At 37.7% G+C, this 18,831-nt stretch overlaps 1 protein-coding gene across 3 annotated transcripts in view; it reads left to right on the top strand.

The window, feature by feature from the left end:
- LOC111341710 (transient receptor potential cation channel subfamily A member 1) overlaps positions 1 to 17,906 on the top strand; it is an 18,419-nt gene extending 513 nt beyond the window's left edge. The window contains exons 1-31 of one of the 3 annotated variants that reach the window (XM_088735684.1): positions 1 to 111; positions 608 to 894; positions 4,153 to 4,309; positions 4,742 to 4,926; positions 5,181 to 5,288; positions 6,126 to 6,234; positions 6,371 to 6,468; positions 6,653 to 6,700; positions 7,063 to 7,187; positions 7,679 to 7,727; positions 8,222 to 8,419; positions 8,678 to 8,761; positions 9,049 to 9,131; positions 9,240 to 9,401; positions 9,502 to 9,613; positions 9,989 to 10,158; positions 10,273 to 10,357; positions 10,967 to 11,026; positions 11,112 to 11,192; positions 11,499 to 11,569; positions 11,832 to 11,940; positions 12,765 to 12,821; positions 12,891 to 12,989; positions 13,102 to 13,271; positions 13,369 to 13,429; positions 13,717 to 13,785; positions 14,921 to 15,094; positions 15,437 to 15,505; positions 16,226 to 16,345; positions 16,554 to 16,669; positions 17,069 to 17,906. In XM_088735684.1, the coding sequence (XP_088591810.1) occupies positions 700 to 894; positions 4,153 to 4,309; positions 4,742 to 4,926; positions 5,181 to 5,288; positions 6,126 to 6,234; positions 6,371 to 6,468; positions 6,653 to 6,700; positions 7,063 to 7,187; positions 7,679 to 7,727; positions 8,222 to 8,419; positions 8,678 to 8,761; positions 9,049 to 9,131; positions 9,240 to 9,401; positions 9,502 to 9,613; positions 9,989 to 10,158; positions 10,273 to 10,357; positions 10,967 to 11,026; positions 11,112 to 11,192; positions 11,499 to 11,569; positions 11,832 to 11,940; positions 12,765 to 12,821; positions 12,891 to 12,989; positions 13,102 to 13,271; positions 13,369 to 13,429; positions 13,717 to 13,785; positions 14,921 to 15,094; positions 15,437 to 15,505; positions 16,226 to 16,345; positions 16,554 to 16,669; positions 17,069 to 17,186 (3,342 nt within the window). In that variant the 5' untranslated portion in view covers positions 1 to 111; positions 608 to 699 and the 3' untranslated portion in view covers positions 17,187 to 17,906. The remainder of the gene's footprint in view (positions 112 to 607; positions 895 to 4,152; positions 4,310 to 4,741; positions 4,927 to 5,180; positions 5,289 to 6,125; positions 6,235 to 6,370; positions 6,469 to 6,652; positions 6,701 to 7,062; positions 7,188 to 7,678; positions 7,728 to 8,221; positions 8,420 to 8,677; positions 8,762 to 9,048; positions 9,132 to 9,239; positions 9,402 to 9,501; positions 9,614 to 9,988; positions 10,159 to 10,272; positions 10,358 to 10,966; positions 11,027 to 11,111; positions 11,193 to 11,498; positions 11,570 to 11,831; positions 11,941 to 12,764; positions 12,822 to 12,890; positions 12,990 to 13,101; positions 13,272 to 13,368; positions 13,430 to 13,716; positions 13,786 to 14,920; positions 15,095 to 15,436; positions 15,506 to 16,225; positions 16,346 to 16,553; positions 16,670 to 17,068) is intronic. The other 2 variants (XM_022948696.2, XM_088735685.1) reach the window with 2 other exon arrangements.
- The last annotated feature ends 925 nt before the right edge of the window (positions 17,907 to 18,831 follow it).

Raw genomic sequence — 18,831 nt, 5'->3', positions numbered from 1 at the left:
GAACAAATTCTCTCAAAGGTTGAATTTACCGATGAAAGGTTTGATGTACCGATGAAAGGCCTATAGAAATCTTCAACGGTTTTTAAGGACAGTATGCTCACAGGAATAATGGTATTTATTGTCCAGTTGGATGAAGTTATTTTTCTCATCAATCAACTTATAAAAATTATGCCGAACATCATGTATATATAGTACCGAACAAATTATTTGGATGGGAAACGGAAATAATATCAAAATCTAAGGTGCGCCGTCCATTTTCCTCGATTCTGATGCCGATAGACAGCCGGTTTGATCTGCGCACCGTTTTCGTCAACGAAATACAATTCGTGCTGCGGCATATGTTAATAACACCTTCTGTTTCAAATTTTATGAGCCGAGAGCAATGCTTTTAAAACCATCACTTTTGCAAGAAAAGTAATTAGTTTTGAAATTCTGAAGTTTTATTACAAACTGATTTCTGTATTGCCATTAAAAGTAAGTCATTTCTGAGATCAGTCTCAATTGTTATGGAAATTGAAGTGTCTTTATAATACAAATTAGAGCACCCCTGCTCTCACAGACAATTTCCACAGTAATTTTAATTCTACTTTATTTGCACGCTTTATAGACCAACCACAGGCCACAAACTAACTCGTGACGTTTGCAAAACAAAGCTTGGCTCGATAATTTATCTCCCGGACAGACATTACGAACGGTAAAATGATAGAAGATCCGGAGTACATTAAATTGGAAGGCCTGATCACGAATGATCAAGACATGTCTCTGCGCAAATCTCTTCTCAGTGGAAGAACTTCGCGAAGAATATCTGATAATTCAACGACCGAAAACTCTCTTCAACAAAGCATTCAAGAAACTGTGGAGCGAAACCCATGCAAGCGGATCAGCCTACATCAGGTAATGAATTGACTTTAGCTCTAAATGTATAGTTGTCATACTTCAAGAAATCAAATTCAACAAAGGTTTGAAAGTACATGTTTGCTAAAAAGTACTTTTAAGTTAAATGTCTACAAGAGAGAAAAAAACCATGTTGCTCATACACTCCTCCTTTTCGAATTGTTTAAAGATCTCAGCAAGTACAATTTCAAGGAGCCTTCAATTTGTTTTGTTCATCTGATATGAAATAAATATAAGGAGTGTGAAAACTCTTTCCATCGATTGCGATGCAAGCTTGAATGACGACGTATCACAACGCTATAAACAGACAGCCCCACTCGACTGCATTTATTAAATTAAAAAATCATAATATTCTGGATTGGAACTGATCAGATAATTTTTTTTCATCGACATGTCCTCTTTGCGTGCGATAGGTGGTTGTTATGACTTCGAAGTCAGAAACCCACAAAGACCACAGTTGGTAACTTCTGTAACTGTCTTTTTCTACTTAAAAATTGAAAGAACACTAGTTAAATTATATGCATTCAGCTATAAAGTCACGAACTTTACCACTCATCTGGAGTCACTTTTCACCTCTTCAAGGGATTCTCTCTCTCTCAGTATGGTTCAGCTTTCAAAAGAGTGTTATCTTCGAGCGACAGCTATATCATAGCGTGAGAAAGATCCCTACGGTCTTCTAATGTCCAACACATCTTACAATGCATATCATGGGTACATATTTTAAAGGAAAGATATTAGTGTTTCATGTATGTTACTTACCCATAAAGAAAGGTTTGATTGGTAATATTATCACCTCCTCATTTCAACTGAAACATTCTTCATAATCGTCAGGAGCGAGGTTGTCAGAATATTGTAATTTTTATATTTGTTGGGGATTTTTTTCTTGAGAGAATGGCCAGGAAGTCAATTCAAACGCGATTGTCGCGAAACAGCCTTTTTATCCTTAAAGAACGTAATATCATTGTGAGTTACTTTCCATCCAGTTTATTATAATATTTTCTATTGAATTTAATTTGAAAAAAATGACCCTGAATCTACCGATCAATAAAAATCTCTGGTCTGTTGAAATTAATCCAATTCATGCTCAGTTACGTAATAAGGTCCCTTGGTGGGTCTCTTGAGCTTATTTATAGAAAAACAAAAAACAGCGTGATTCAGACTTTCCTAATTAATGACGATTATTGAGCTAAAAAACACAATGATATTTAGTATTTTTCCCAAATTGATAGTTGTAAATTTCATTTTCAGTGGCTGGCCGTTTTTATATCAGTTAGATCAATTCATTTCGGCGACTGTGGAAACTCATCGTCATACATAAGCTCTGCAATCGTAAAAGGTGCACTTTGTTGAGGTCCTTTCATTCTCATTAAAGATGTGTCATTTTTCTCATCGGATGTAGCTGGGAACTGCTCTCGCCAGAATGTTACAGTTCATCTCTCTCTGCGAGAAATTTTATCTATAAATTCTTTCTTGATTGGCAAGCCTGTCGATCATATAGTAAAAGATCCCAGCTGACCTGAACTGGAAAGTTGCAAACTACATTTCGTTGCAAAGAATGCATGATCTTCTGAATTCACCACACGTTTAGAGAAAGTAAAAGACTTAGTTCAATTCAGCTGCAATCTACCAAAACTAACTGAAAAATTATAAAAGAGCTGGAATTTTAGCGCCAACCAATTTAAAAGGAAATAGATTTTTGAATTCCAGTTTAGATGGAAATAAAAAGAACGTATGGATTCGCAGAAATATCAAAAGTCTGACTTCTGAGACATTTGTTTTCTTTCTCAATATGATCACTTTCCCTATTTCATTAAAAAATTTTGCGGCGTCATTTCTCTTGCTTGTAAGTTTATTAAATTTTTTATAAACTGCGATAAAGTACTTTATTTATAGCGGCTTGACATCATATGCATGAAACCAGAAGCTAAAATTGTAAACATCGTTTTTTGTTGAACCAAACCTTTTTAATCATTCATTTATTTATTCATGTTTTTCTAGTTGCCATGTTCCCACCAATAACGTAGCTCCATTTTCTGCCTTTAAAAGCACACACAACCCACAATTCCTCTATTCGCTCCGACAAAGGGCTAACGCTCGAAACGTCAGCTTTTGTAATCGTTACGGTGGCCAGTTCACCATTTCAACTTTGCTGATATATCCAAATTATTTCGTTACTCCCACCGACGCAGCCCCAAACAGTTTCTTTCGAAACTACCAGCCTTTATTCATCTTTTTAATTATAAAAAGAGTGAGTAATTATGAGCTGAAATGTATTCACTCGAACTCGCCTTTAATCTTGTGAAGCTGTTATGTTTGTTTATTCTATTTATAACCAGAAACTGGAATGTTTATGGCGTTCCTAATTTCCTAAGTCAATGTTATTCGTATCCGTTATCAAATGATATGGAGAGCAATTTGGAATAAATAAGAGTAAGCAAATTTTTCAAAGACTAAAAGCGTTGATTGAAACTGCAGGGTGAGGGAGGGAAATTTGCTGCCTTCAAAACAATTATATGCGAAATTCAATGCTTATTTTTATTTCAAATTGCTCCAAAATCTTCCTAGTACTTGATAATTAATAATTCATTTGGGTCGTTGTTTTCAATGTTTGATTTGAATAAGGACAAAAAAATTTTGCACGCACGTCGTTAAATGGTTTTACCAAAAATGAGAAAAAAATCATATTATTCTCCTTTTCTTGCAGACCTTTTCTTAATGCCATATTGGTGTAAACAGAATTGTACAAATTATCCCAATGTCGGCTTTTTATGGTGCTCAGCTAATCGATTTCGTTTCGTGCACCTGGCATCTTTGAATTTGCTGACGTTTTTCCTTCGAGAAAAATGTTTATTGGGCTTTTGTTTTGTGAGGAAAAATGCCATTTCGTTGCGCCTAAAAAAAAAAATAATAATAACGATTCAATTGTTTGTGTTATCTACCTCTTTCGTAACGGCCATTAAATAACTCGTGCTGTATTTATCAAAGCCGAGTTGCCTCATGGAGATAAGTAAAAGCTAGAAGATGACGTTTATTCTAGGCCAATCAGAGCGCACGCATCTCTACAATTACCAGAGCTAAAGGTAGATTTTAGGAGGGAGGGAAACGAGAAATCGCATCTGATTTGGCAGTTGTGATGAGGGTTCTGTTAAAAATCTTAACTTTCGTGACCACGATGTTTACCAGGAAAATATCCTCTTTTTTTGATAAACATGAAATAGGAAAAAAAATCGTCACTTGATTTTATTACGATAATTCTAGGCATGTAAAGATGGTCTGGCAGATGCAGTTGAGAGGCTGATCACAGCAAATCCTTCGGTTTGTAATGAATACGACAAAGATGGAATGGCACCTCTCCATCATGCGGCTAGAGGAAATTTCGTTAAGATCATTAAATTGCTTCTTAAAGCTGGAGCAGGTAAGAGATATGTATTAAGGTTTGCAATAAATGTAGTATGGCAAAATTGACTTCTAAATGGAAGCGAGCTCACCGTGTCCAGGTCCCAAACAATGTTGGGGAGAGACGAGGAGCGAGCGTCGATAGAGTCGGTTTCGGAAAAAAAGTCAGTTTTTGTAAATGAGAAACTATTCCATCACCTTTGCATGTCATAAAGACTCAGTCAAAATCGTAACATTTCAGTTGGTAATCGGAAAGAGTAAAATCTTTCTCGCAAAGAAGTAGCACTGCAACAGTCACATGATAAAATATCATTTGTACCCTCATCCATTTAAACAAGTACATTGTCTGGTGATATTGAACTGTTTTTGTATATGTGTATTCTACGCCCAGCTAAGGTATTTAATCAGTGAAAGGGAGATTTGAAACTAACCACGTGAGTCCTTCATACAGATATTGATATCCCCGCCACCAAGAGTTGTATGTACATGACACCGCTGATATGCGCCAGCAAGTTTGACTCCTTCGACGCTTGCCGAGCTCTCATTCAAAATGGCGCCCAAATAACAAGGCAAACCTGCAACGGTCAGTCGCCTTTACATTATGCTTCACGAAAAGGACATACACGAGTTCTTGAGGTAAGCAGTTTTAGACTGTTAAGAAGATTAAAAGTAATAATTAGTAGTGAAACTAGTTATCAAAGAAGGAGATGATGTAAAAATTACAGAATCAGAACAAGTGAGCCAAAATCCAATGTCAAGCTAGAGGGCGAAAAAGTAACCATCTTTTCCACCACCAGTGTTAAACAAGGACTTGTGCGAGGAAGAAAACCCCTAAAAAACTTCGTGTGCAGTTATTGTAAGTTGGTTATCATTTTACTTGGATTACTCAGATTCTGTTAAATGAAGGAGGAGCTCATGTGGACCAGGAAGATAACGACAAAGCTACTCCACTGCACACTGCAGCACAAGCCGGGCAGATAGAAGTCATAAGGAAACTGGTAAGGGCTGAAATTTGTTACAATCAAAGAGCACGTTTCTTTAGAAAACAAATTATACAGGTTTAGGCTTAAACACGGACGTTTTAAACTATGAGAGGGAGTACCTACTGCGTTCCAGCCCGTCGTAGCAGTTTTTTTTTCTCGGCTGAGATAGCGAGTGGGGTATAGACCAAAGAAAATGTGATTCATGTACTAAGTGAAAGGTAGTCATCAAGCACAAGTCTCTCATTTCCCTTACGTCACATATAATAGCTTTACTCAAGGCCTTCATTAAATGTGCAGTGTCGCTGTGTAAATGTTTCCCTCGATATTACTCATTTTATTTGGCGTGGCTCTGCGAGTACTATTCAGTGTATTGTGTATCTAACACATCTCAGTCGTCTCTCATTCGCCCGTGAAAGAACAATATATGATTATAACATAACCAAACTAAAGCGCGCGCTCTGATTGGTCAATTTAGCGTCCCCCATTTGCCCATGGGTGTACGCTGCTGACGTGAGCAAATGCAAAGGCTATTTTTCCGCGCGCGCTTGTTTTTTTTTCTAGTCGCGTAAGATTTGTTGAATAAAAGGGAACTCTTTCGCTACAATGTATCAATGTTATGTTATAAAACAAATGGTAAACATCACAGCGTACACTATTGAGTTATGGATGCACTTGGGAGGCTTGCTAAGCACTCAAGAAGCTAGAGTCGCTCTCGGCTATCGCCTCGAGCGACTCTTACGCTTCTTTCGTGCTTAGCAACCTCCCGCGTGCATCCATAACTCATTAGTGTACGCTGTGGTGTTTACCATTTGTTAATTTCTAACCAGGTTCCCTGAACTTTGTCACTTTTAGATGTTCTATAGAGCAGACATGGTTCGTAGGGACAATGACGGTTACATACCGCTACACCTTGCGGCACGTGAAGGCCACGTGGAGTCCTTCAGGGAATTGCTCAAAAAAGGTAACATTACACAGCTAAATGAGAAAGGAAACGATGTGAAGTAGAACTGTAAACGGATTTTAAACAAACTCAGCAGAGTACTGCCTTTATATGCTGTGAAAATTAAAATCTTAAAGTGTTTATTTTATCTTCGCAGCCAAAAGTGGTGGTCTGTCAACAAAAACATTGTTAAACAGCCCTGATAATTACGGAAATGTCTGCCTGCATCTAGCGGTAAAACATGGACACGTGGAGGTCGGTAAAGATAGATACCATTCCAACTTAATACTAGAAATTTGTCAGAGCCATCACTCGTCAGAGCACAAATGTCCAGTGGCATGATAGCCAATTAATTTTTTTAGAGGGCCAAATATTTATCGTGTGATTTACCACCTTTTTTGTCCATGGAATCTGATTCACAATTGACTTTTTTCTACAGATCGTGGAGTTATGTTTGGAGTCTGGGGCCGACATAAGTACAGCACAGGTACAGGTGTTCATAAATGATTCAAACTTATTTTATCTTTAGCAAAACCTTTTCCAGGTCAACAACAACGACCCAAGAAGCCGTGGCGTTTGTTAATTCAACGTCCGTGACAGGCCAGATTTTACACCAATGCCATAAATTAAGAATTTACCTTCGATGAACTTAATGAGATCATCTTTGAGATTTTTTTGGAGAAATTTTACGTAAAACACAGACGAGCAAGACACAAACAAAAAGCATATCACACGCGCACATAAACCACTAATTATTTTGAAAAGATAAATTCTTGTCTTTTCGGTATGGATGGCTACCGAAATAATTTTGCAGCTGGGACTCAGACTGTTTCATGCACTTTGTTTCAGGAGGATTTTTCCACTCCGATCCACTTAGCTTGTAGTCATGGAAACCTGGACATAACAAAGCTGTTGGTTGAACATGGTGCAAAGATTGAAAGCGAAGATGGAGACGGCTTAACACCTTTATTAAGGTAATGAATATTACTGGATATATACCTCTTTCCCTGAGCTAGTTTTATGGATCATTTTGATATTTATGGGACGAGGTACGCTTAAGATCGAAACTGACCCGATTTCTAATTGGGTCCTTGAGAGTCAAGTTCAACTTTGTTTTCAGTTTTTATCTTCTTCGCTTGAAGGGGCGGGAAAAAGTGAGAGCCTGGGAACGGGTTTGAGCGAATCCATTCCCCGCTATGATATTCTTCATTCAGGCCGTGTTTTAGTTAAAATAAAGAGAATAACTATACTGACATTTACGTATGATGCACGATCCTCGCAGTAGAGAGCGCTATTTATACAATAGCGAAAATCAGACCTGAAAAAAGCTAGCTGATATTGTATACTGACATTCCTGTGAAGTTGTACTCTTGATGGCCGTAACACATTGTTAGACTAGCTTTGTACCATTTTCATTACCGTATGTCGACACGTATTTTCATTGTTACCTGCTTTTTCTCCTTAGGGCTTCACTTGGAGGGCACGTCCCAATCATCGAGTTTCTTCTTGAACAAGTATTAACCTATCGCTATTATCAATGACGTCGTAGTTCCTTAGCTGCTAGCTCCCTGATAATTACTACGTATTATCAGTTTGCCCATAACTTTTTTTATAATCCTCCTGGAGTTTTATTTTGGAGCATTTCTTTGATAGACTGTCGAAAATTATACGGAATCAAGAGTTTCTCTGTTTTTATCTCACTTCGGTTATAATTTCGTGATCTTCCAAATGCTTCCGTCATCAGATGCAAAACAAAAAGCACCCGCGACTAGATCACTCGTGCCATTCTCTTGTCCTTTAGTCATATCTCTTATAGTTATTTTAGATTCTGATAGAACGGCTGAGTGTTCTGTGATATCTTCTTTGATTCAAAGACGGATATTTGATTCAAATAACCCGAGCGATATACATCAATCAGCAACGCTCATGCTCTGTTTAGGCTGGCTAAACTTCCACATGGAACGGTCAAAAGCTTGCCTTTACTCATACGCGTTTTTGCTGTTGATAGGGAGCTCAGCTTTATCCAGTCCGGGAGAATTGCAGCCCTTCTCCCTTAATGTGTGCTGTGAAACGAAGCCAACACAATGCCGTCAGATATTTCTTGGAACGCGGTTATCCGCTGAAATATAAAGATCTGAACTGGAGAACCGTCCTTCATGTAGCGGTGGCCTGTGCTGATATCGAAACTGTGGACTTAATCTTAGAGGTACAGGCTATAGCCGCAATCAAAATTTATTTCGTTGTTAATATGGGTTTGTTTTAAAAAGCAAAAACCAGCCAACGCAGAAAGATGTTGTAATGATCGAGTGAAGATTACTGAATCGATCACAAACACTTCAGTTCCGTAGCTATTTCCTTCTGAATCCATATTTTTTGTTAGGGTTATACCAGTGACCTCATGAGAGACAATGACGCAGCCGTCCTAATTAAAGCCGTTCAAGATAATTGTATGCTTTTTTTCCAGAATGGAGGTCATAGCCTTTTGGAGAGCAAAGACCAGTATGGGAAGACAGCAATACACTATGCTGCCGCCACCTGTAATGTAGATGTAAGTATGATTTAAAACACAAAACAAAGAGATGTAAGAGGATTCTCGACGAGTCAGGAAGGAAGTGGAGGTACAAATACCATTTTTAGCGTGAAGCAGTGTTGTTTGATATACACCGGCTAATTTTACTTTCTGAGGTAGAATCCCATTTCAGCGACAATGCTTATTCCCATAGGGACGTACTAAGCTTACTAGAATGATCCTCATCTCCGATTCACTATCAAACGAGTGTCACGACACTAGTGAGATGACTAATTGGGTTATATATATTCCTTCAATTTCTATAGATAGTCAACCGTTTGATCCTTGTGGGAGCTGATGTCAGGGCAAAAGACAACGAAGAAAGAATAGCTCTCCACTTTGCTGCAGAGTATGCATTGATATACTTATCGATTTTATACGCAATTGAAGACCGTTAACGTAAATCTACGCTTCAACATGGAATTCATCCATCCACTTTATTTTTGTTTGTTCTCAGGGCTGGAGCCTTTGGCGCCGTGCAATCACTTCTAGGTGCATGCCCAGAGTCTGTAAATGATATTGACTACGGCTCCTGCACGCCTCTCCATTTTGCCGCAGCTAAGGGAAGAGATAAAGTAGCGACTAATTTGTTACAAAATGGCGCTGAAGTTGACTACAGGTGACTGAACACAGAAATGATTAGTAGTTATTATTAATCTTAACATACGAATATCATAGTTAAAGCAGTGTGCTGATCATTTCTCTCATGTTTGCTGCAGGGATGATGAACGCTATACACCGTTATTTCATGCAACAATATGCGGCTGCTCTGCGACGATGGATACGTTACTGTATTTTGGCGCAGATATCAATGCTCTGGAGAAGAGTCGAGTAAGCGGAAAGCGTCCAGTGTACTGGTGCTAATTGGCGCCATTAAGAAAATTAAAAGGTTCAGCAAAAACATAGCATAGAGAGCTCAATTGTAAGATTGTTTGGCGAAGTGCTCACATTTAAACAGCACTGGGTACCACTTAGGACGTCGTGGGTCAACTCTAACCCATGGGTGGAACTATTCAATTCACGTCAAGTACTGAAAATTTGAATTGTATGACGGTGTCCATCAGAGCGGAAGAAATGTTCTGCATAAGGCTCTTTTAATCGGTTCATATGATGCTTAATAAAAGGTCGATCCTCTGAAATGATTAACTTTTTCAGATTGTTAACAAATTGTCTGAAACTTTAATTTGTACTTTTTCCGACTTGCAGAAACCTCCGTTGATATTTGCAGCATTTTTCAAACACAACAACAATTTTCGAAAGCTCGTTCGATTGGGAGCAGACATAACAATAGTATCAACGACAGGGTACAACTGCCTGGATGCCGCCATCAAGGCTGGAAACAAGGAAGTCTGTATGGAAATTATTAAACACGAAAAGTACGCATGCATTATAGTTGAAATACTTTCGACCAGAGAAGTTACACGAGACTTGAATCGCTGAATTCTTTTCTGTCCATTGATTTTATACCAAATAAACAATTTTTTCCACAGTTGGCGAGAAGTCTTAAGCAACACAAAGTGTGAGGGTGTGTCTCCCATGCGGCGACTCATTGAACGGTTTCCAGACGTCGCCAAAGTATGTTTATGTATCATTTACCCTTTACAGCCTAACATTACTATGAATATTCTCTATACTGTTCTCTATGCATTACCTAAGGTGCTGACAAGGAGAATTTGTTTAACAATCAAGAGCTTCTTCATTTGGTGATCATTTCCTTTTTTCTCCTGACCTCAGTGAGTGATCCGGGGGGGGGGGATGATATTGTAAGGAGAAATTCGATGCTAGTCACTCTCAGGGATCAAAGGGTCAAAAAGAGAGTTCAAAATTAGCAAAAAAATTAACTCTGATTTTAGTCTTTTTTTTTAAATGCATACTCAAGACTGCAGAAAAATAGCTGGAATAAGACGGCAAGAGTTCCAATTTTACCGTTCGCGGTTCGTTGCAAACGTCGTAGTTCAGCTAGCTGACCAGACTCCATTGTAATATCAACTGTCTAATAATTAAATTTTTTAAATACTCAAAGTATATTACACTCCACCATGACTGCAGGCAACTAATGCAGCGACTTTGACCATCACTCAAGTGTACACGATCATAACGTCATGTAGCATGCGCTATATAAGTTTATAAATTATTATTATTATACACACTCATCCAAACTAAAATATTTATTTTTCTTCACAGCTTGTACTGGACAAATGTATCGAGCATTCGCCACTTCTGGACACAGATCCAAATTATACGGTTAGTGCAAAAGTAAAAGACCAACTCAAACATCTAAACGTCTTGAAGAATGCATCCAGATTTTCCTCTTTAACCTCCTTTTCAGATCACATTGGACTTCAGTTTCATTTTTCCAAACTCGGATGAGGAATTTGACTTCAACCAAGAACGATATAATGGACTAAAGGTATAATTCACGAAAGATTTGAAATAAATGAGAGCTTGAGTTCTTGCTATCGGTCCTGTCGTAATGCAACAGTGAGCGTCCATCCTCACGGCCGAATCTATGAAAGAACAACAACATAAAAATTGCCTACTTGTCCAGCGTACATCAAGATGAATAGGAGAGGCTAGTTTTTATATTGTAATTATTTCTGAGTGAGGGCCACAAGTTTATTAGCTATGCTATTATGTGTTACCCTCGTAAAATAAAGTCTTTATTATTATTATTATAGCTCATGGTGCTAAATGTTGTCATACTGCTCTCTTGTAGACTATGTTAGATTCTGGCCGTGAAGAGCTTTTGTTTCATCCTCTCACCAGGGAGCTGGTGCGAATGAAATGGTATGTAGGATGACAATACCTCACAGCGATTATCTATTCGCTTTTTTTAGTAAATATCCCTTTGGGGAAAGGAACATGATATAACATTTAATGAGAATTAAAAAAAGACAATTGAAACAATTGAAAAAAAAAAGGGATAAAACTGCCAGGCAGACATTTTTATAAGGTGAGATTAGAAGATTTGTCTCGTTAAGAACGTTTTGGCAAAAATCCACGAAGTTTTTGTAGCATCTCTCTTTTTTTTGTTCTTGTTTTCAAACAGGCGGCAGATTGGTCTGACTGTGTTTTTCACGGGAGCAATCTTATATTTAACATTCGTGTCCGTATTTTCCCACTACCTTTACTGCAACAGCCCTGTTTCTCATGGCAAGGTTAGTTCAACTTTCACTGAACGAAATCAATATTGTATCCGGATCTTGTTTTAACTTTCGTGAAGGCCTCAGTCAGATTGAAAGATGTTCAGAGGGTTGCTATCTATCCATTGAGCTAACCGCCTCCCGGTTAGCTCAATGGATAGAGCGCTGGACTGTTGTGCGGGAGGTCGAGGGTTTGAGCCCCGGCCGGACCAACACTCAAAGTCTTAAAATAATTGAGAAGAATATGCTACCTTTCTATAACATCAAAGAAATGGTTAGATATTCTAGTCTTCTCGGATAGGGACGAATAAATGGAGGTCCCGTCTCCTGCAGGGTTAGGGGTAGGAGACGTTAATTTTCCACGCACGAGATTACTGTGTGGTGGATGTCCTCCCCGGGGTGGGATGGGTGGGCTTACTGGGCCTGCGGTAATTGGCGCAAGCTGTCGCGGTGTCCCTGCCTGTCGGCGAAGTTAAATAAATAAATCTTGTCTGGATTTTACTGGAATAAAAAATACCATCAGTGCGACGGAGTTGCGTCCTTTATTTTTCGATGTTTGTCTGTCTGTTTGGTATTAGTAAAATGTTGTAGCTGTTGCATCCGTTGGAATAACGTATTTGCAAATAACATGGGACACTGTCAACTTCATTTGAATTTTGGTTCTAGAGATCTGATGACTTGAAAATGTGTTTTTTTCCATTCAGTAATTATTAGAAAAACTCTACAGGCGAAATTCCAAGCGATGCCATCGACGAGCTGAATATGAGAAATGGAGATATTTAAATTTAAAAGCCATGAACAGAATTCATTTTAAAACGTGGAATATAATTCTTTCCTAGATACACTGCAATGGTAGCCGGGAGTATTCACAAGATTTAAAATGCCATGAACAGAAGGTAAGTAAATGGCCATTTAAAAGCCATGAACAGAATTCCTTTACAACGTGGAATATATTTATTTCTTAGAAACACTGCAGTGATAGCTGGATGTATTCAGAAGAGATTTTTCTGCTCCTTTTCTGTACTTCTAACTTGCTTTTGGAAGCTTATCAACTCTTTAACGAGGTTTGTATGTGCGATTTTTAATGCTTCTTCCATTGAAAAAATGGGAAACTTTTGAAAAATGCTTGAATTAGTTAAAGATAATTTTTCATAGCCATCTATTGTTTTCTTTTAGCGCTGGCTGTATTTTGACCTGACCAATTTCTTGGAAGTTTCCACTTATGTGACAACAATTATCGCCGTTGCCCCTCCAAATGGATCTGTAGTTGAGGGAGAATACCAGTGGGCTGTTGGGATCATTGCACTGTTAATAGCATTCTTCGCCATGCTTGTGCAACTCCAACTGTAAGTGAATAGCCGAATACAGTGGTTATTTAGATTTCATGTTTTCCGGCTTAATTGAAAACGTGATTAATAATGCACTATTGTTAAATCCTTTCAGACTTTTCTGCTCGGGTATCTACGTCACAATGCTCTTTGAGGTCCTTAACTCTGTTTACAAGGTTTGTATCACAAACACTGCTAACACGTCCTTAATATCATTATCTCATTCTTGTAATTTCTCTTTGTCACCGTGAGGCTTTAATTGTTTCATGATATGAACAGCATCAAAATACTCATTGCTACCAAGGCTCCTTATTCATCAAATTTTGATATATAGAGCGACATAAACCTTCTTGAGAAGATGTTATTATCATTTAGTTGCCCAGTAATTAAGAGCTAATGTCCTCAAATCATCATATATACATCAGTTTATAGCTGCTGGTTTTTTTTTCAATTTGATGTTCAGGTGACCGTAATGTTTTCGGTGCTGATTGTGGCTTATGGACTGATATTTTACCTGCTCTTAGGAGACGAGGTAATAACAATCATAATCAGTTAACTAACAATTTTTTCTTAGAGTTAGTCTTTGTTCTTATTTCCGAGCTCTGTTTTTTAGCGGTAGCCATATCATTCGCTTATTCATCAGATACTTTTTTTGAGAGGCTGTCTTCACAGTCTGTTTTCGGCTAAATGACTTAAAAGGACATGACGAGCATCTAATGTTGAGAGTTCTTGGAAAGAAACACAATTTCATCAAATCAAAAACATTCAGTATAATCAAACTCACAAAAAACACATTCAAAGAACTTATAAAATCAAGAAATGTATAATTTTATTACTGACATTAAATAATAAATTTTGTTCTTGTAATATTAAGTAAACGATACATAAACTAGCAGCCTGTAGTTTAATAGTTCCACAAAACCTTTGTCTACACACATTTGTGCTGTGTATTCTACATGTGAGTCCATGTTGAAGTAACATGTCTCAAAACAAGCATATTATAAAATTTCATGTACCGTTGCAGCTCTTGTTCTTTTTCGTTCCTCTGATTCAGTGGTTCAAAAACAAAATAGGAGACAAATAAGTAATCATAACAGACTTCCCAATAATAGAGTGCTGCACAATGTAGCATTACTCTTCCAATTCCCATTTTACAAATATTCAATATGACAGCCTCTCAGTTGCCATCTTGGTTGACTTCCACCAAACTGTCAATCTATTGGCCTCGACCTCATTTCGTAAAGATCATCCGACGAACAATAATATAAATTAAATAGCCTTAAAATATCAATAACCAAACGCAAAAACAAGCATCAACTGCAGATCGTTCCCTCCTCTCTATAATAGTATTAGTCTCTGGTATATTTTTCAGCTTTAGACCAATTAAGCTTTATACATAAATAAGTAAATCAAGATAACGTTAAAGTTCTACCAAATTTCTACTCTGTCATTGATTCGTCACTGTTCTACCTTTCAATTGTGACTTGAGGTGGAGCCCATTTCGTAAAAGCCCAAAAGCCTCTCTCAGGGTTTTTGCCACCTTTAGTCTTCTTTTGTGCACTTGTAAGTTGATATATGAATTTATAGCAAAATAAAGCATAAACGGTACCACTGCCGGTTAGAAAAAGCTTTCACGACCGAATCATTTTCCATTTGCTGTTTTCCAGTTGTCATACACGTCCCCGTACATGTCAGTTCTGAAAGTGTTCGACATGATGGCTGGAGGAGTCGAGTTCAACCATTACTTTGTGGAGAATTTGAATCTTCGTATGCCAGATCTGGCTCGCTTCATTTGTTTCACATTCATCCTTGTTATGTCCATCTCGCTTATGAACCTCTTAGTGAGTACAGTTGATCTCTTGCTAAACCTAAACCAAAACGTTTTGCAATTGGTTTATTGTTGTGGTTGTTATTCACTTGTTGACGTTTCTTCTCAAAGCTGGTTTCCAAATAATACTACTTTGATACCGCCTACAGAAGTGACTGTAAACATTTCAGCAAATATCTACAGGGAAAAACTATTCAGTTGTGTATATATTCTGACACCGAATCAGCTGAGAAAAACGTCAGTTATTTCGACGATCGCAACATTATCGTCTAGTTTGTCTTCAATTCAAGGCTACTGTATTTTTGTCAAGTGCCTCTCATGTGTTTTCGTATTGTTAATTTTATTGAAATTGTAGATTGGGTTGGCTGTTGGAGACATTGAGTCTGTACAAAAAAATGCCGAGCTCAAACGACTAAAGACACAGGTAAGTGACCAAATAGTCATTTTATGAGTGAAGGATACATTTATACCTATCAAAAATTATTTTTCGCTTAACTCGTTGGCATTCTTCTAGTCCACTTATCTCTCCCAGTTATTCCGTGTAGAGTCAAGATAAATCTGAAAAACTGGCACAAGGAATCGGAAATAAAATTATTCATATTGTGCAGTTTTAGTGCCGAGGTTAGAAGCGGTTAAGTGCACTTTGCAGCCGGGTTCTCTTCGAATCGTACATTTTGGTCACCCCTCATTTTCTTATTCATTTGGAGTTAAACAGAGAAATACGTCTATACGTACACAAGATTCCTTCAAAACTCATACCCGATTCTAAGCCTTGATGGCAAAAATCTATGCTCGTTTAATTTTCCTTCCGAAATGGCTCGAGGACGATTCCCTGAGCGTCGAGATGACGAAAAAGATACCGAAAAATCGGAGTTTCGTTCAACCATCGCCACAGAAAAGGTCTGACACTTGATTCTGGTTGAGAAAGACCTCCTGATCAATGTGAAGTAGTTCGTAGAGTTGAACTGTGGTATATAAAGCTCACCAAGCGGAATTCTCTCTCCCCTCTTTATCGCATTTTGGAGAGCAAATCATCATTGACATAGAATAACTTCCACATATTTCTTAGATAGTGTGCCGGACGATAACTCAGGAACAACTCAAGAAATCTAATCTATAATTCAACGACAATCTTTCTCAACAGATAGAATCGCTGTCTGAATTTGAAAAGAAGCTGCCATCCAAAATGAAAGATCGCCTATATTCGCCTAAGCTGGTTCTTTGGCCAAACTCGGGATCCATGTCTTTTGTGAGCAAATTAACGGTAAGATAACCCACTAAAAATACGAAAGAACCAGCTGTCAAATGAATAGTAACAGTAAAAGAACAATCTAACAATCGAAATCAACGAAAACATGAACCAAAAATGAGCGAAGTGAACTACTCGAGTCTTTAGAGCAATGGTGTGTTCATGTACTTTGGCACTTTAATTGACTGCTGTCAACTTTTTTTGTTCTTCCGTTACTCGTTAGTGGTCTCTGGGACTAGTAGATTACGCTCCGGTTCGAATGATGGAAAAAACTAAGCCATCCCATGAAGAAGACAAGATGAAAGAGCTTCAAGAACAACTCAGAACGCAACAAGAAAGGTATGCATGGCAAGGATAAATTTCATTAAACGATTTAGTTATGTTGATTACTTTTTTCCTTCCTTGTCATCCGTTCCTATCGTCATTTTTCGAATACTTCATACACCGAATGCAAATATGGCGTCCAATTTGAATTGCCATTGTTCTGGACTGACTAGCCTCGTCTTCACGTGGAAATACAAAAGGATTATTAGATGTGTGAGACGTTAGTCAGTCCAGAACAATGGCAACTCAAATTGGACGCCATATTTTCATTCGGTGTATTCGTTCGTTTATTGTTCCTATCATTTACACACTCTTTCATTTATTCATTTATTCATTCACTCATTTATCAACTCATTCAATCAGTCATTTAATCGCATTCATTCACTCCAATTTTGTTTTCCATCGTTTCTACAGTCTTTATACGTTGCGGAAGGAGTTGCGATCTCAAAGAACGATCCTTGAGGACATTTCGATCAACATGGGAGCGAGATCATCACAAATTAACAGAACAAATCTTATGGATGATTTCTGAGACCTGACGTAGATTAAGTGTCATAATTGACCTCTGAGAAAAACCGTTTGTTCACTCATTAAATGTGAATGCAATTAACGCATTAATTAAAATACATCCATCATGGATACTTAACCAATTCTGATGAAACTTCATTTTAATTAATTTTAATTGGCTTTAAAAAGCCAACAGAAAATAATAACTTACAGGTTTGGATGAAATGACTAACATGTCGCAATTGTCCAAGATAACTGTGAAAAAAAAAAAGCAAAACATAAAAGAGAGAGAGAGAAAAAAAGAAAGGAGGCCGAAGCTTACAGTAAATATGGTTAACCCTTAACTCTCAAGATGTGAGTCAATTCTTTATTTCAGCTACTTTACGATTACTTGTTAATTAGTGACAAGAATTTGGTGTTAGATTAAGATAACAATTTCTAATTGATAAGTTTGAATATTTTCAATACCTGTCAGCAGGATAGTGTATGGATACCGGAAATCCTCTAAGAAGCCCTCCGGGGGTTTATTTATTCCGGGTACTTTGGATGGGGGGGGGGGGGTGGTTGGCTTATTAGAGGAGGGGCTTAATAGAGGGGGGTACTTATTAATTTAGCCCGATGTTTACTACCAGGATACAATAGGATGTAATGTATTTACAAAATTGACAGAGTCATAATCCTCAGTAAGTCCGATGAGTTATATGATTAAATCACAGTTCTTGAATAAATTTATCGTACTCACTGACATGGAATGTTATTTTCAAATTTTGTTTTTTGAAGGGGAGGGGTGGGGGGCTTAAAGATTTCTTCCTCTAAAGAGGGGGGGCTTATTAGAGGGGGGTGGCTTAAATGGAGGATTTACGGTAACAGAGGAAGAAGTTAAATGTTAATCACTTCTGTGAGTTAAAGGGTTATGCAAAAAACTAACAAACAAACAGACAGAAATGTTAAATTAGCCTACAGAAGATCTAACATATACTTGAGTAGATCATTTAGACTTGACAGTAACGCCAAAATTCCGATAGAAACGAAAATATATAGTTGCCTTTTTCATATTAAATACTGCTTATTACTTACATAAAAAGCCCCTGAAAAACTACGACATTCTATTGACTTGTACGCGGAACCAATAAAATAATGTCCGTACATTGACAACGAAAGGTGCAAAATTCTTTGATACTCCTGTAATTTTTTGCGAGTTTTGGTTGACTTTCTTAGTTTAAAATTTGTACTTAGCTCTATACGTATTCTCAAGCCCACTCACGGATACTCAGCAACAGATGCTTTAAAAAAATTTCATGTGTAGTCAGAGAAATAGATTTACATTAACCTGTTGGTCAGGTTGTGGAGGTTTTTCGCCACTATACCTTTCCTTCCATTCTCGGAATGTCTCTCTTAGAATCTTTGTGAAGGAGCTGCCCATATTTTTGACCTTGCCTCATCCACCGGTCGGATGTTTACCAACCAAACCCCTGGAATAGGCTGTGCGGTGAACTAATTTTTATGGCACTACAGGTCCACTACTGTCACTTGAACAAATGCCAACTGCGATTCCATGCACACCTAAACTCAATTTTGTACTCATGAGCTAAGCAAACAAAGGTAACAGAATATTTTTAAGGAATTCATTGGGTGTATCCTCTGATCGGATTGGTCAGTTTTGTGTAGGT

This window comes from Stylophora pistillata, chromosome 10, assembly GCF_964205215.1.
Source record: "Stylophora pistillata chromosome 10, jaStyPist1.2, whole genome shotgun sequence".
NCBI classification, from domain to species: domain Eukaryota; kingdom Metazoa; phylum Cnidaria; class Anthozoa; order Scleractinia; family Pocilloporidae; genus Stylophora; species Stylophora pistillata.
The sequence above is the reverse complement of the archived record's forward strand: the minus strand, read 5'-3'. Positions and strand labels throughout refer to the sequence as shown.